Source organism: Hyla sarda, chromosome 5, assembly GCF_029499605.1.
Source record: "Hyla sarda isolate aHylSar1 chromosome 5, aHylSar1.hap1, whole genome shotgun sequence".
Lineage (NCBI taxonomy): Eukaryota > Metazoa > Chordata > Amphibia > Anura > Hylidae > Hyla > Hyla sarda.
The window spans coordinates 336,159,350-336,176,640 of record NC_079193.1 but is presented as its reverse complement, the minus strand read 5'-3'; the positions used below and the strand labels follow the sequence as shown (position 1 = coordinate 336,176,640).

The 17,291-nt window shown below is 41.2% G+C and overlaps 1 protein-coding gene across 1 annotated transcript in view; it reads left to right on the top strand.

Annotated features, from left to right (window-relative positions):
* The first annotated feature begins 6,329 nt into the window (after nucleotides 1-6,329).
* Nucleotides 6,330-17,291, top strand: part of CDH17 (cadherin 17) — a 70,901-nt gene continuing 59,939 nt past the window's right edge. The window contains exons 1-2 of the mRNA XM_056522498.1: nucleotides 6,330-6,392; nucleotides 13,469-13,552. Coding sequence (XP_056378473.1) covers nucleotides 6,333-6,392; nucleotides 13,469-13,552 — 144 coding nt within the window. The 5' untranslated portion in view covers nucleotides 6,330-6,332. The remainder of the gene's footprint in view (nucleotides 6,393-13,468; nucleotides 13,553-17,291) is intronic.

Sequence of the window (17,291 nt, the reverse complement as noted above, 5' to 3'; positions counted from 1 at the left end):
CCTTGCACTCCCTTGCCGGATCTTGTTGCCTTGTGCCAGTGAAAGCGTTTAGTGTGTCCAAAGCCTGTGTACCTGAACTTCTGCTACCCATCCTGACTACGAACCTTGCCGCCTGCCCCCGACCTTCTGCTACGTCTGACCTTGCCTCTGCCTAGTCCTTCTGTCCCACGCCTTCTCAGCAGTCAGCGAGGTAGAGCCGTTGCTAGTGGATACGACCTGGTTGCTACTGCCGCAGCAAGACCATCCCGCTTTGCGGCGGGCTCTGGTGAAAACCAGTAGCCTCTTAGAACCGGTCCACTAGCACGGTCCACGCCAATCCCTCGCTGACACAGAGGATCCACTACCTGGAAGCCGAATCGTGACAATTAGGAAGGAAAAACCGGGCAACGCCAGGTACTCAGCTAGTAAAAAAATAAAAATAAAGGTGCTAGACACATAACAATTAGATGTACATGGTCAGGATTAGGTACTGAGTGATATATTACAAAAAAAATTTTTTTTGTTTGATCTAACGGGTACACTTTAAGTGTTCACTACCAAAACCTTCCTCTGCAATTATGTATATAAAGGTTAGAGGTAAAATAAAAATGTATTCAGGAAAAATCTTATTAATAATGCAGACTGATATGTCTACCATGATTGCTTTCCTTGCTCTTTGCTGTATATTGACAATCCATCTTTGAGCTGAGGTATTTATGACAAACAAGTTGCTGGGGATACACAACAATTCAGGGTTTCAATCATCTAGACCAGTGGTCTCCAAACAGAGGGCATCCAGCTGTTGCAAAACTACAACAACCAGTATGCCTGGCAAAATCCAGACTAGAACTAACTAGATTTAGACCAGGCCTCAAAGGAGAGAGGGTTAAAAGCTGCATAAAAGCTTGGCTGGAAGCATATCATGTGACCAAGGCATCACTCATCTAATACAAGGATATGCAAATATCTAACCATTATACTCACATTATCCCATACACAGGTATATGCAGTAAGGGGAGGGTTTTCTCAGCCACACAACAACTTCTGGTATACTGTAGCTGCGGCATTGGGACACTACATTATTAATCAGATTTTTCAGAATCTCTAATCATAGTGTAATAGTAGTAAATGTAAGTTTTGAAGCAAACTTAGTTATCAGTTTAATATAGATTTTTCTTCTTTATGTACAATAGTCCTCCTACTTTTTAGTAAATTATTGGCAAGCTTTATTGATCCCTTAGCTGTAGAAGAATGGCCGTATTGTGCTCCTCTTACATAATATTGACAGTTTCATGTTCAATGGGAATGAGTTATTTTCTTTAATACTGACAGCCATTTGAATCTTACGTCCGGATGTAAAGGAATCCCTCCAGCACTAAGGATTCCTTAAGGATCCAATCAGGATGACAGAGTCCGAGCCAAAAAACGCTGCACTTACTATTTTTTAATGCGGCTCCTGAACCGCACAACAACTGATGTTCCATTAGATTTGAGATAGATAGATACATATAGATAGATAGATATGAGATAGATATGAGATAGATAGATAGATAGATATGAGATAGATATGAGATAGATAGATACATATAGATAGATAGATATGAGATAGATATGAGATAGATAGATAGATACATATAGATAGATATGAGATAGATAGATAGATAGATATGAGATAAAAACTGTAGATAGATAGATTTGAGATAGATAGATACATATAGATAGATATGAGATAGATAGATATGAGATAGATAGATAGATAGATACATATAGATAGATATGAGATAGATAGATATGAGATAGATAAATAGATATGAGATAGATAGATGGATAGGTACATAGATAGATAGATAGATATAGATAGATAGATACATATATATATATATAGATAGATATGATATAGATAGATATGAGATAAATACTGAAGATAGATAGATATGAGATAGATAGATAAATATATATGAGATAGATAGATAAATACATATAGATAGATAGATATGAGATAGATAGTTAGATATATATGAGATAGATAGATATGAGATAGATAGTTAGATATATATGAGACAGATAGATATGAGATAGATAGTTAGATATATATGAGATAGATAGATATGAGATAGATAGATAAATAAATATATATGAGATAGATAGATAAATACATATAGATAGATAGATAGATATGAGATAGATAGATAAATAAATATATATGAGATAGATAGATAAATACATATAGATAGATATGAGATAGATAGATATGAGATAGATAAATACATGTAGATAGATAGATATGAGATAGATAGGATAAGAACAAGAACCTCAGCCCTTTTTATTTGTTTCTTTATTCATTTCCTGCCTCCCCACCTTTTACTCTTGTAGATACTTCTTCAATTTGGCCCATAATAGTAAAAAGAGTGTACTGTATGACGAAAGCTGCCAACCTCTATGTTTTCCATGATCTCGCTGATACTTGACCACACCTGTCACCTGTCCCCACGTGATGGCTCCCATGACATCCTATGACTCAGTAGTTACGATGTTCTTATCCTGAATTATACAACATCCTACGCTGCTAAAACAATTTCATGACTGTTCTGTTTGTGTGGAAATACATGTAAAATTTCGGCCTCCGGTCCTGCTTGGGCACCCAGAAAAGTTTGTCTATCTCATCCCTGGATATACTGGGAGTTTTAGTTTGGCTACCACTGCAGAGCCACAAGTTGGAGACCACTGGTTAGAATATTTTAAGCCACAATTCTATGCCTTTAATTATAATAGGGGTTGTCAAGGTTTCAATGTGGTTTCTTGCCTTTGACTAGGCTCAAATAGCATTTTGCACAGGCCATATAGAAGATATCATCATGTTTATCCAATTTTAATTTATTATTTCTTTTTTTTCATCTATAGACAAAATGTGCATGTCAAAATAGTGCATATACCAATAGAAAAAGGACGCCCAAAAAAGGGAACACTGTTATAATTTTCTAAAATTTGTGAATATGATTTGTATCGGTTTTATAGAAAACAAATTGGGATTTAATTATTGCCCCAAAAAGTCATTAAATTATATAAATTCTTCCATCATTTGAGTTATCATCAATAAAGCAGCGACAGAGAGTTCAGTAAACTGGATCCAGGTAAAAACATCTTTATTATACAATGTTAAAACACAGTCCTCACATGACATGTAAATATGCGTGACAGTCCTGGCTCTTTCCGATCCACAGATCTTAAATATAGGGGTCTATGATTAAGGTCTCTGGACCGTAACATGTCAGGCCTGTCGGGCATATCTACTGTAAGACTCACGGCAGTAGGCTATAGCACTCAGGGTAGTAGTGAATCCGCTGGACCTGTGTGGTAGATGACGTGGGCCGTGCCAGGGAGCAGAGTCTAAGGTGCCACTGGTTTTCCCCAAGAGCCCCCCCGCAAAACGGTATTGGCTTGCTGCGGCAGGCGGCACCCAGGTCGCTATCCCTGGCGCGACTCGACTACACAGGCGGTCGGGGAGGTACGAGGCACAGGAGAGATTCGGCAAGTCGTGGTCAGGAAAGCAGAAGGTCAGGACTGGTGGCACAGGTACAAGGTCTGGAACGTGGCAAAAGGTCAGAAGGCAGGCGGCACAGGAGCAAGGATCAGGTTACGGAGAAAGGTGTCTGGAACACGGCAAGGCAAGGACAAAACGCTTTCTCTAAGGCACAAATGGCAAATGATCCAGCAGAAGGCAGGGGGAGGTGCACAAACTTATAAAGAAGGGACAGGTGTAGTCACTAATTAAGGCATACTGGCCCTTTAAATCTCAGAGCTCCAGCACGTCCGCGCCCTAGGAGGCGGGGGCACGCGATCCGGTGCTACAAGAGGACCGGAGGGACAGAAGGAGGCAGAGGTGAGTGACGGGCTGGGATTTGCATGCGGGCGCTTCCCGCAATGCGAATCCCAGCCCCGCCGGCAGAAGAGGATAATGAAGGGGAGCGCTCACAGCCGGCGTGTCTGGTCGGAACACTAATTGTTACATCTACATGTCGTGTGGACTGTGTTTTACTGTTGTCTAATGCAGAAGTTTTTACCCGGATCCAGTTTGCTGAACTCCCCGTCGCTGCTATATTGATCTATTTCAGGCCACTACTCATGGCCATTTGTGTCAGAAAGAGGGTTTGAGCTGGTTTTCATTTTTGTCTTTGAGTAATAATATATAAAAAAAAAATGTTAAGGAAGACTTGAGATGTTCCCTTGTCCCGTTGAAAATAGTCTAGCTTAGAGTAATGAAGTTAGGATGCTGGTCTCATTAGAGTTATAGTTTTATTGTGTTTTTTTTTAATTATGCTATTGGTTAGTTGGAATTGTTTTCTTTCTGACAAGTAGCTGTGAGTTACCATATTTTTCGCCCTATAGGACGCGCCGGCGTATAAGACGCACCCAATTTATAGGTGCAAAATCTAAAAAAATAAAGATTTTGAACCCAATATTGATCTTCAACCTGCAGACCTCCAGATGTTGCAAAACTACAACACCCAGCATGCCCGGACAGCCGTTGGCTGTCCGGGCATGCTGGAAGTTGTGGTTTTGCAACATCTGGAGGTCCGCAGATTGAAGACCACTGCATAGGAGGTAATACTCACGTGTCCCCGCCGCTCTGGACCCGTCACCGCTGCCCTGGATGTCGCTCCATCGCTGTCGCCGTGTCCCCGTCTCTCCGGAACATCTCTGCTGCCGGCCGGGAATCCTCGCTCTCCGTCGCCGCCGTCACGTCGTTACGCACGGCGACGCACGTACGCGACGACGTGATGACGAGGAAGGAGAGCGCCGGCCATACAGGGGATCCCTGAACGGAGAAGACACCGAGGAGGCAGGTAAGGTCCCCCCTGGTGTCCTGTAAGCACTAACCCGGCTATTCAGTCGGGCTGTTCGGGACCGCCGCGGTGAAATCGTGGCGGTCCCGAACAGCCCGACTGAACAGCCGGGTTAGTGTCACTTTCCCTTCAGACGCGGCGGTCAGCTTTGATCGCCGCGTCTGAAGGGTTAATACAGGGCATCACCGCGATCAGTGATGTCCTGTATTAGCCGCGGGTCCCGGCCGTTGATGGCCGCAGGGACCGCCGCGATAGGGGTGTATTCGCCGTATAAGATGCACCGACTTTTCCCCCCCAGTTTTGGGGAAGAAAAAGTGCGTCTTATACGGCGAAAAATACGGTATATACACTACTTTGTTCTCAACGGGGGACATTTATTATTGTTGTATTTGGAAAGTAAGTTTTGAAGTCATTTTTTGTGTTGCTTTTGCACATTTATCATACTATCAGGAGGGGTTGATAAATTTAGTTCAAATAAGCAAAAAAACTATAAATCCCTTTAATGGACCATTTTGTATGATTCCTCCTTTGTGACTTTTCTGCACAAAAAGTGGAAGTTGTAATTTTTTAAAAGTGCCCTCCAAAGGCAGTTCTGTAAGCCAGGCCTGACCTGGCTTAGCTTTGCGACTTTTTTTTGGGGGGGGGGGTTCCGTCTATTTATGTGCCTATGTGCGACATTCTCACTTCATAAATTTGGAACCCCTGCAAAGTGAAAACTGAAAGTTGCTTAGGTAAGGCTGTTTGGTACTTGCTGCATACCCACAAAAGTCTCCAAAAAAGTGCTTTGGCGCGCAAGCAACATTTTGGGCGCCCGGCGTAAGAAAAAAAAAATTCTCTAAATGCAGTGATAAATTTCCCCCATAGTTTTATTGTGTTTTTTTTTATGATGCTATTGGTTAGTTGGAATTTAATTCTTTCTGACATGTAGGCGTGAGTCATGTACACTACTTTGATCTCGATAACTGTGCATATACTTATGCATTGACTGCTCTGCCGTATCCTTATATTGTTATAAATATGGGCATTGTCTGTACTCAAAGCTAATCATGTTACCATTTTGTCTCATTGGAGGCTATGCTATTACTGTACCCTTTGTATTTTGGATTCGTCATTGGATTTATCGTCATAAAAAATGTGTGAAAAAAAACTATAATATATGAAATATCACTAAAAGAATGTAAACAGTTCTGGAATCGGTTGATAAATTCAGCTCTGGAGCATCCATGAAGAGCAGCTAGATTAGGAGCCATGAAGATCATACACACACCCTGTGAATTAATGGATAACTAAGCACTGGGCTGGGACACTGTCGGTTCATGGGTTTCATTTGCTGTCATTTCCTTATAGCCGTCTTTGTAGGGATATGTCTCCTCATCCAGCCTCTCGCTCAACTTTTGAACCTGGATTGTATGTGATTCACCAATAGATGGCTTTCTTCTGTTGAGTCAACGTCCAAAGGCGCACGTCTGTGGATTGCCCTTAATCTATGCCTCTTTCTTTAGGACTTCCATGAAGTTGGTTAAGATGTCGAAGCTCAAACTTTTTCTTATTCTGTTATGCTATACCCTGGTAAGATATTACCTTTTTTTCAATTTACTTTTACATATATTTATTGTGCGGCAGGTATTTTTATTCCTCTTCTCTTTTGGAGCATATGACAGACTTTGACCTGTTGTAGTGTTTTATGGTTCAAAAGGATCTGAGCAGAATGTAGCGAGTGTAAACCTGCCGGGAAGATATATATATATATATATATATATATATATATATATATCTTATAAAACAGAGCAGCAGCACTCCTCAGCAGGTAGAGTTATAATAGAGATTCCAAAGTGCGGGTGCAAGCAATCCTTAGATACCAGGTCCAAGAAGTCCAGTTTAAAAACGAAGACAAAAAGTAATGCAGCACTCCAAATACGATGAAAAAAAGTGCAAAAAAGTATTATATTATATTGTGCAAAAAAACTGCAACTTTTGACTCACTCCTGAGTCTTTCCCAAGCTTGGACTCAGGGGTATTTTGAAACGTTGCAGCATTTTTGCACATTATGATGTATATTACACTGAATACCACCGTGGTCTAAATGAATGGTCTTCAAACTGCAGCCCTCCAAACGTTGCCAAACTACAACTCCCAGCATGCACGGACAGCCAACACTGGTCTAAATTTTTATTTGACATGTCCTCAGTCTAGATACCACTATTCCTTTTTTCCATTGATCTTCAGACATTATGATACAAAACAATACTAAGTAGGAAAGTTGTGTTTTATGGTCATGGCTAGATAACACCCTCTGTCTCTTTTCCCTTTCTCCCTCCTGAAATTAATTTCGTCTAGATAACGCCGCCATTCTATAATACAATCTTATGGGTTCAAATAGTTAAGGCAAAACCTCTTTGAGACCAACTTACAAAGTTGCAAAAAATCTCCCCCAATGACCGTAGGACATAAAGAAATACGTGAGGGAAGGTCCATTGCTTCTCTTTAAGATTTAATAGGGAGTACTTACTTGCTTTTAACCTGTTAAGGACCAAGGGCGTACCTGTATGCCCTGAGTCCACTCCCGTTCTATAACGCGGGGCCACGGCGTGTCATAGCGGGTCGGGCCCAGCCTCTATCAATGTCCAGGACCCCTGGCTAATAGCGCGTGTTACTGATTGCAGTGCCACGCACTATTAACCCTTTACACGTGGCGATCAAAGTTGAACACCGCGTCTAAAGTGAAAGTAAACTGCTGCCGGTTAGTTCAGGGGGCTGTTCGGGCGAAAGCGCAGCATCCTGAACAGCTGTAGGACACGAGGAGGGTCCCTTACCTGCCTGCTGTTGTCCTATCGCCGAATGACTGCTCAGTGCCTGAGATCCAGACATGAGCAGTCAAGCGGCAGAATCATTGATCAATGGTTTCCTATGAGAAACCATTGATCAATGTAAAAGATCAGTGTGTGCAGTGTTATAGCCCCCTAGTGGGAGCTATAACATTGAAAAAAAAAAGTGAAAAAAAAAAGTGAATAAAGATCATTTAACCCCTTCCCTAATAAAAGTTTGAATCACCCCCCCCCCCTTTTCCCATTTAAAAAACAAACAAACGCAAAGTGCAAATATAAAATAAACATATATGGTATCGCCGCATGCATAAATGTTCGAATTATAAAAATATATCGTTAATTAAACCGCACAGTCAATGGCGTACACGCAAAAAAATTCCAAAGTCCAAAATAGTGTATTTTTGGTCACTTTTTATATCATGAAAAAATTAATAAAAAGCGATCAAAAAGTCCGATGAATACAAAAATGGTACCACTAAAAACTTCAGATCATGGCGCAAAAAATGAACCCTCATACTGCCCCATAAAAAGTTATAGGGGTCAGAAGATGACAATTTTAAATGTATACATTTTCCTGCATGTAGTTATGACTTTTTCCATAAGTAAAACAAAATCAAATCTATATAAGTAGGATATCATTTTAATCGTATGGACCTACAGAATAAAGATAAAGTGTCATTTTTACGAAAAATTTACTGCGTAACAACGGAAGCCCCCAGAAGTTACAAAATTGTGTTTTTTCTTCAATTTTGTCGCACAATGATTTTTTTCCCCCTTTCGTCGTATATTTTGGGGTAAAATGACTGACGTCATTACAAAGTAGAATTGGTGGCGCAAAAAATAAGCCATCATATGGACTTTTAGGTACAAAATTGAAAAAGTTCTGATTTTTTTTAAAGGTAAGGAGGAAAAAAATGAAAGGGCAAAAACGGAAAACCCTGGGTCCTTAAGGGGTTAAACATTTTATCAGATCATTTTTTTTTGTATGACTTTTCCTGCAAATGTGTAATATATGACTAGTGTACAATGTAAATGAACTATAGGTTAAAACAAAGGAAGGAAGCCATATTGAAGGCGTGGCATGTTTTCGCTGACTAAGGTGTGGTTGATGGGTGACTCATGTCTTATCTCTCATATAACGTGGAGGCCATTCTCTACTGTGGGTGGTTTTTGGTATCATTGAATGAACATTGTCTACTATATTGGTCATTACACACCTTGTTGGATTTATTGTGCCCTCAATCGGCCATAGTTTATGAATAAGGTATTGTTCTGGCCGAAACATGTCTGACTCTGTCTTACCTGTTCACTTGGAGGTATATAGCTTTTTCGTTCCTTAGAAACATATACACACACAGATATTTATATACATATATATTTATATTCATTCATTTTATACCTATTGTTTCTACCAACATTTGGAAGTAATGGGGAGGTAAAAGGCATGGATGCCTCAGCTCCCCACTGCCTCTATAATATTTAAGCTTGGAAGGAAAACATGATTTTATAATTTTGCAACAGCCATCAGCTAAAAGACAGGTATTATAGGCTTTATCTCCCTATCAGTTATCAGGTCTGAAATTCTGATTATAATATAGAGCTGACAGATTCCCTTTAGGAATATTGTAAGAAAGTTAGAGTTGTCAACCATTTATATGCACACACTATACTTGTTATAGAAACTAGAATACAGCTGTAAAAACCAAGTTGCTTTATCTTTAAAAAAATTCACGGTGAGTAATAGGTAAATAGAGCATTAAAACTTTTACAGCCTGACACTACTATGAGAGCGAGGGTATGGTGATGTGTTGCCTTGATACCAGTTGTAGACTTTGAACCTTACAAATCTATGGCTTTGTCGTAAATATTTAAAGCAACAGGAGGCTGCAATAAATTGGCCATAGCTGCTGATAAGCTAAAAAGAATCTGGGAGAATAATATCATGGATAATAATGGAAAATAAAGTAGCGATGATATTGAATGTGTTAAAGGAGAAATATTTTTTAGCTTTTATGTAACTATGGTGAAAAGGATAGATGTTGGTGATGGCCCAAAGAAGGGGTGGACCCTAACAGCAGGCATCCACAGGGCAAGAGCAGTATGATACCACCTAGCTTTTCTACAGCTTGTAACATGGGTACGCCCTTTAAAAACAGTCTTATTAGTTACAATTCTTGGATGTGACACAAAAGCTTAATAGTTACATGTTCACTTGGTGACTTTTCAACAATGTAGAACCTGTTCCCTGTTTTCTTGGCACTGGAGCCTCCATTGGTACCGTATTACTTTACACAAGTCCACACCAATACCACGTTTTTTTGACGCATGTCATCACTGCTTTCAAGGGTACTCTAAGCTCTCCCCATAAGGAACATCAAATACACAACATCTCACCACAGGACCAACTAGGCCACACTTCAGACCTACTACAAGCTTATTCACTCCTTCAGACAGAATGGCAGCTTTTCACCCTGGCCCTAAGTTCAAGGGCTCCCACTGTGACACCTCCCCGACTTTCTGTTTTACCCAGTCCACCTGGCTACACATCAGACCTGCAGGGCAACCAGACTTCCCTATGGCTATCTACTGGCCTAATAGGCCTGGGATCCTCCTGAGCCTTTAACAGGATTTCAGTACAGCCAAAATTACATAGAATTTCCTAAAACCTAAACATCACCAAATATATCGATGCTGACAAATAGGTAATGGAGCAACAATCAAATGTATAAGAAATGTAATATTAACAGATTCAACTACATACCTCCCAACTTTTGCTGAGAGCAAAGGACAAGCCACACCCCCTAACCTCACTCGAAGCCATGCCCTAACCACACCCTCAGTCACGCCCTTACCGCGCCTGCACCTGCAAAATGGGAATACCTCTTTAACAGCAATAATGTTGCCAGTCTGTCATCTAAGTACTGACAAATTAACAACAACCCCCATCATTACCACTACAGGCCATATAAGTGATTACATACAGTTACATCTGATGGCGTCTTCTCTGATCGCAGCTGATCACTCTCCTTTTTCTTCTGCATCCAGCTCAGACGGCCATGATGATTTGTTCCGGCTGGAGAACATGGCGGGGAGAAAAAAAACATTTTAGGCTCCCGCACTTTTCCAGGAACTGTAATGTCCCAAACTGTAATAATGCCCTAAGGGGTACAGTGGATAAATAAGTGGGTTGGGGAAGAGTCAGTAGTTCCCTCCCATTGCATTGTTAGGTCGCTTAAGCAGGTAGACAGGTTTCTTCAGGTAGTTTTCCCAATCACATAAGTAGCAACCCCCCCGAAAGAATTGCCCTTGTAGGTAAATCTCCCAGAAAGCTGTCCCCTGTATGAAAACCGCCATGTAAGCTTTGTAGGTAGTAAGGCCCCCCTTTTAGCTTTGGTAGTTAGTCTCAATAATAGCTTGTAGGTAGTAGACATATTAGCTAGGCAGGATTGTAGTAGATAGCTCACATATTAGGTAGATAGCAGATGTCCCCCACATAAGGTAGGCAGCAGAAGTCATCCACATAAGGTAGGCAGCAGATGTCCCCCACATTAGGTAGGCAGCAGATGTCCCCAACAGTAGGTAGGCAGCAGATGTCCCCCACATTAGTTAGACAGCAGATCTCCCCCACATTAGGTAGTTCCCCCATAGTAGGCAGCCGTTTCCCACATAGTAGACAGCAGTTCACCCATAGTAGGCAGAAATTCCCCCTTAGTAGGCAGCAGTTTACCATAATAGGCAGCAATTCCGCCATAATTGGCAGCATTTACCCCCATAGTAGACAACAGTTTTTCCCAGAGTACACAGCAGCTCCCCATAGTAGGCAGCAGTTCTCACATAGTAGGCAGCAATTTCCCCATAGAAAGCAGCTGTTCCTCCTCCCCTCCCATTTGGCATACTTACCTCCTGCTAGTCTTCTTCCCCTGTTGGCTCCTGAAGCTCCATCAGCGCGGCCTCTTCTCTCATTTCACTTCAGTGTCTGATAACATCACTCGTATTCTGAAGTGCAGATTGGGAGCTCAACCTTTCTGTGTCCGCTGGCTTTATGCAGCCCCAATCAAAAGAGTGATTGACAGGGTAAGAAGCTAGTGGCTCTTTACCATGTCAAACTTCCCACTGAGCAATACATCTGTAGGTGCCTCTTTAGGAGGCATTTACAGTTAAATGTGTGATATGTGGGTGCTGTTCCAGGATGGCAGGACATCACCCCAAAAGAATGAATGTACCACCGGACCTGGAATGGTTGGAAGCTATGTGTCAGAATGTCAATAAGTGGGTCAGACTTGTTCACCCTGTTTGTAGCCAGTTTTATAATTTTTATCAACAGTATATTGACTGGTGATCTATGGTATTTATATTGGGGTTTCACCCTTCAGGTACCTGTAAAAGAGGACTTATCTCCTTTTGTTTTCCCTCGATCCACTTTTTCCCCTTATATCTTTGTTCCTGTTTCTCCATCTCCCCGAATAGAACCAGATATAGGGTCAGAACAGGGGTTTCTCAGGACAGTTTGAGATTAGGGTTTCCTTCTCTCGGCCGGTGCTTTTCTCAGGTAGGGTTGGCACTAGGGATTATCAGGGTTAGTGTCAGGTACTACTTGCTTATGCTGATTTCGCCACTGAAGAAACTTGAACCTATTAATTCTTTCCACAGAATTCCATAAGTACTGCATTGCCATCAATGGTGACGGCGCAGGGCCGTGCCGCCCTACCGCCGAAGGATTATGGTGGCAGCTGCCAGATGGAATATCTGATCATGGAATTCCGCGAGTGGAGATTCCTCTCAAATTACTAGTGTGAACATACCCTATCTCAGAAGGAGTATTTTAAAATGTTCTTCTTTCTAAACCAGACAACGCCTTTAACTTCAGTTTTGCTAGTTCAGATGTAGCACTGTTGCATGGCAACAAAACATCTAGATAAACAGCCCGCTTATTTGAAGCACAGCCAAGTTACAGTGATCAGTGGTGTATACAGTACTGTGTGCATCGCTGATCATTTTTTATGCTGTGGCTCTCACACCCCACCTGGCAAATGTACAGTAAGTGGTGATGCACACAGTACTGTATGCATTGGCGCTCAGCAGAGAAGCGGGAAATCTAGCCATGCTTCTGTATAAACATTTCATGATGTGCCATGCTGATAGTGTAGCATGCCACGGAAGCAGAGCAACGCGCTGCCAACCATGTTGACACCCACTACATCCGTATATACTTTTAGCGTATGTTCGCACATATTAATCCTCATTTTGATCCCATTGACTTCAATGGGTCCGCGTAAAATCCGCAATAATGGAAGATTTGCGGATTTTCTGCTAATTCATTAGGTCAGTAGCATCACAATCCCCAGTGGACCAGTTATGTAAAAAAAAAAAAGTGCACCAGAATTCTGTTCCAAATTAAACCAAAATATTAAGTAAAGACACTTACCATTCAATTGCATTTTTAACAATTTTGAACCTTTCTTGATGGTTTTATAAAGGGTTTAGAAGACTGTTTCCCAACTAGTGTGGCTCCAGCTGTGGCAAAACTACAACTCCCAGCCGCTGGCTGTTAGGGCGTGCTGGAAATTTTGCAACAGCTAGGGGCAGACTGTTGGGAAACACTGATCTAGAAAGATGTGTGTAAGAGGAGTCAAAAACTACACCAAACTTACAAATATTGTGTGCCATTTCTTTTTTGTATAAAGTATTGATGTAAGTAGCCATAAGGGGTTGTAGCGTTAAACGTGTTCAGCAAAGTTGTGATAAATTTAATGGATTATTCAGAAATAAAAGTAAATATCAAATAGTAAAATAATAGTTTTTTTACATAATTCTTTTCAGACATTGGTATCCAGCCAGAAGGGCCCTCTTACAAGTGCCACTTTCCATGTTCAAGAACATACTGGTCAATCCTTAATATATCAGGTATTTATGTGACATTTTCTTTATTACAGCAGTAGGTACAGATTAAATTCATTACTGACTACAATTGATTTTTTAAGGGAAATATGACCAATAAATTATGAATACATTGCAGCGTACTTGCCGCAGCTGCTAAATTTATGACCAGTCAGATCCTCTCCATTGGGGGCCAGCTTCAATTAAAAGAGACAATCCCTTTAAAAGGGAATGCTGGAGAACTTTTTTAAAATCAACTGTTGTCAGAAAATGATATTTGTTAATAATGTCTATTTAAATGGGAACTGTCAGATATAAAAACATTTTATATGTTGTACATCTTGGCAAAACAATAGTTTTTCTGATATACTTCTTTTAAATATTTTTACATTTTATTCAAGAAAACTGCTTTTGAAAATCCCACCACTAGGGGTCCCAATACCTCCTGGGACACTAATGAGTCCCAAAGTCCCAAGGGTCATGGACATGAGATGACTGATTGACAAGGCTGCAGTAGGGACCCAGTATGCAGCAAAACTGCTGTAACACAGCATGTGCCTTCAGCTGTTGCACTGATACAACTCCAAGCATGCCTGGACAATTAAAGGAGTACTCTGGTGCAGACTACTCCTGCTCCGTCCTGCCCGGGCTGCAAAAAAATGAAAATAAATCATCACTCACCTTCCTGGGTTCCCGCGGAGCGCCACTACAGCTGATCGGTCCTCCGGTCCATCTTCTTCATACTTCAGTGTGAACAAAGCGGCACATGGCGCTCAGCCTATTATGGGTCGAGGCAGAACATTGCGGTGGCCGGCGATAGGCTGAGCGCCATATGACGCTTCGTTCACACGGAAGTATGAAGAAGATGGACCGGAGGACCGATCAGCTGTAGTGGTGCTCCGCGGGAACCCAGGAAGGTGAGAGATGGTTTATTTTCATTGTTTTTGCAGCCCGGCCAGGACAGAGCAGGAGTAGTCTGCACCAGAGTACTCCTTTAAAGGATGTGATGGCATGCTGGAAGTTGTAGTTTTGCAAAAGCAGTAGGCACACAGCTGAAAGTAACACTGCTGCAAAAAAGAGTTATCCAAACAGTATACCTCTAAATATTCCAACACTACAAGTCACAGCATTACAGGACTGCCTGAGTTATACACTCACGATATTGTCTTTGGTGGTAGAGTACAGGCAATCTCCAATAATCATTGTGTGTGTGTGTCTGTCTGTGTGTGCTTGCACAGCATAAATCCAGATAGGAAAGGGTTACAGAGCAGGGCTGCCAAGCTCCTGAGAACAGTGAGTCAGCAGAGTGAGGGGGGGGGAGAGTCATCACAGTGCAGGCAAGAGAAGGACACGCCCCCTCCCCTTGACAAGATGGAAAAGACATTGAGCAGTGTTAATATGCTATTTGTTTGTGAAATATGGGTGATAGATACATAAAATGATCAGGATGAGGTACTGAGTTAAATATAATAGTATTTTATTTTTTATTTTTTTGTGGGATCTGACAGATATGCTTTAAAAATAAATCTTAATCCTTCCAGTACTTGTCAGCTGCTTTATGCTCTAGATGAAGTTGTGTAGTTCTCTCCAGTCTGACAGCAGTGCTTTCTGATGACACCTCTGTCTGTGTCAAGAACTGTCCGGAGCAGGAGAGGTTTGCTATGGGGAGCACTGTGGTAAGACTGGAAACAACTACACAACTTCCTCTGTAGTATACAGCAGCTGATAAGTACTGGAAGGATTAAGATTTTTAAATAGAAGTAATTTACAAATCTGTATAATTTTATGGCATCATTTGGTTACATTTTTTCCCCTCCAAAATCCTCCTTTAACTAATGAATGGTCCTTTTAGGCTGGCATGCACATAATATAATGGTTAGCCAAAATAGCCAATGTCGTGAAATTATACATGTGATACATGGTCACTGTGATTTTAAAGCTGACTGTGATCTGCCGATATAGTATTTAGTTTGATTCCCCTGTGTATCTGCAGTATACACTAGGGGTTCGGAGTGATCACTGCAATAAAAACCAATCACTCGGCCCCCCTCGACATGTTTCACTGCTTAACGCAGCTTTGTCAAGAGGGCAGCGGGCCCGCTGCCCTCTTGACAAAGCTGCGTTAAGCAGCGAAACATGTCGAGGGGGGGTCGAGTGATTGTTTTTTATTTCAGTGATCACTCCGAACCCCTAGTGTATACTGCAGATACACAGGGGAATCAAACTAAATACCTAGAAAGAGTGGCCAGCCTGGTACTCATATATGACAATATAATTATATGGAGTGAGTTACACTGAAATTTTAATCATTTTTGTTACGTGTGGTTAATCAATAAAGATAAGTTAGTTTATATATGTGGAAAATAGGGTATTTTTGGGTCACCCTAGTGACCTATAGGTTGAAATAAGAAGCTGTCTGGCACCTATAGAACTGCTTATCTTTCGGAGAAGCACTGCATTAAACAGGATATATATGAGGCTTCTCTCCCATGCTTCCCATGCAGGGAAAATATGGCAACAGCCTGGCCACCTTAAAAGAGTACCTGTCATACCACAGAAAGCAAAAAAAAAATGCTTCCATATGTTCCTCACTAGGTCATGCAGATTATGAGATTTTTTTTATGTGTCTAGCTTCTGTATTTGGCTCACAAATCCCTTTCTTCTGCTGCTCACTCATTCGGACATCCACTGCTCTAAAGCTCTAAAACTAAGGTTGGGGTATACCTAAAGTATGGCACTGACATTTCGCTGCTAGATCTATTTTCTGCTACTAGTAACATAAACATCAGTACTCACATGTACATGATGAAAAATACAAATGGAAATTGGGAATTCTCTTTATTGTTCAGTAAGTAATGGATTACAGACCAAGAAGTATAATAATCAATATGTCTGACTTTTCACCCACACGGGTATATAAGTGAATACCAGCTCACTTTATGACAGTGGAGGTTTTGTAACGTGTGTACGGCAGTTTTTTTTATTGGTCCCATAAATGTTAGGTGTGTCAGACGTGTTCTTTCCCCATACAAAGAAAAAAATGTCAATGGGAAGGTTTTGGGAAATAGGATACATAAACCACCTCCATATATTTGCTCACCTGGAAACCTCCCCCCTTATTGGCTACAACATATGCTGACAGCATTCCAAAAATCACTTTTATTAGTTTGTAAAGGTGACCTCACTCTTAACGTGGTATTTAGAATTGTGGAGATCATGTAACAAAATCCAACCCTAAGGGAGAAGTAAATACAGTTCTCACCCTAGGACCTAATTATAATACCATATACCAGTTGGGCACCTAGGGGGACATCTATCAAGGTGTTTAAAGGGGTATTCCGGCTTTATACATCTTATCCCCTATACAAAGGATAGCAGATAAAATGTATAATTGCAGGGGTCCTGCCACTGGGGACTCCTGTGATCTCGGTGCAGCCCCCAGGCAGGACCCCTGCGATCATACATCTTATCTCCTATCCTTTGGATAGGGGATAAGATGTATAACGATGGAATACCCCTTTGAAGCCTTTTTTTTTTTTTTTTGCTTACTCTGGGCGCACAAAAAAAAGTCACACGTGCGCCTAAGCAATTTTTTGTGTGACTTTTGTGGGTAAGCAAAAAGTTACAAACAGCCTTATCGAAGCACATTTCTGTTTTCAGTGGTCACGAATTTATGATGTGCGAAAGTCGCCCGTAGGCAAAAAAAAAAAAAGTTGCAAACGTCTTGTGAAAAGTCGCAAGACTGCGCCAGTTCTGACCTGTAGTA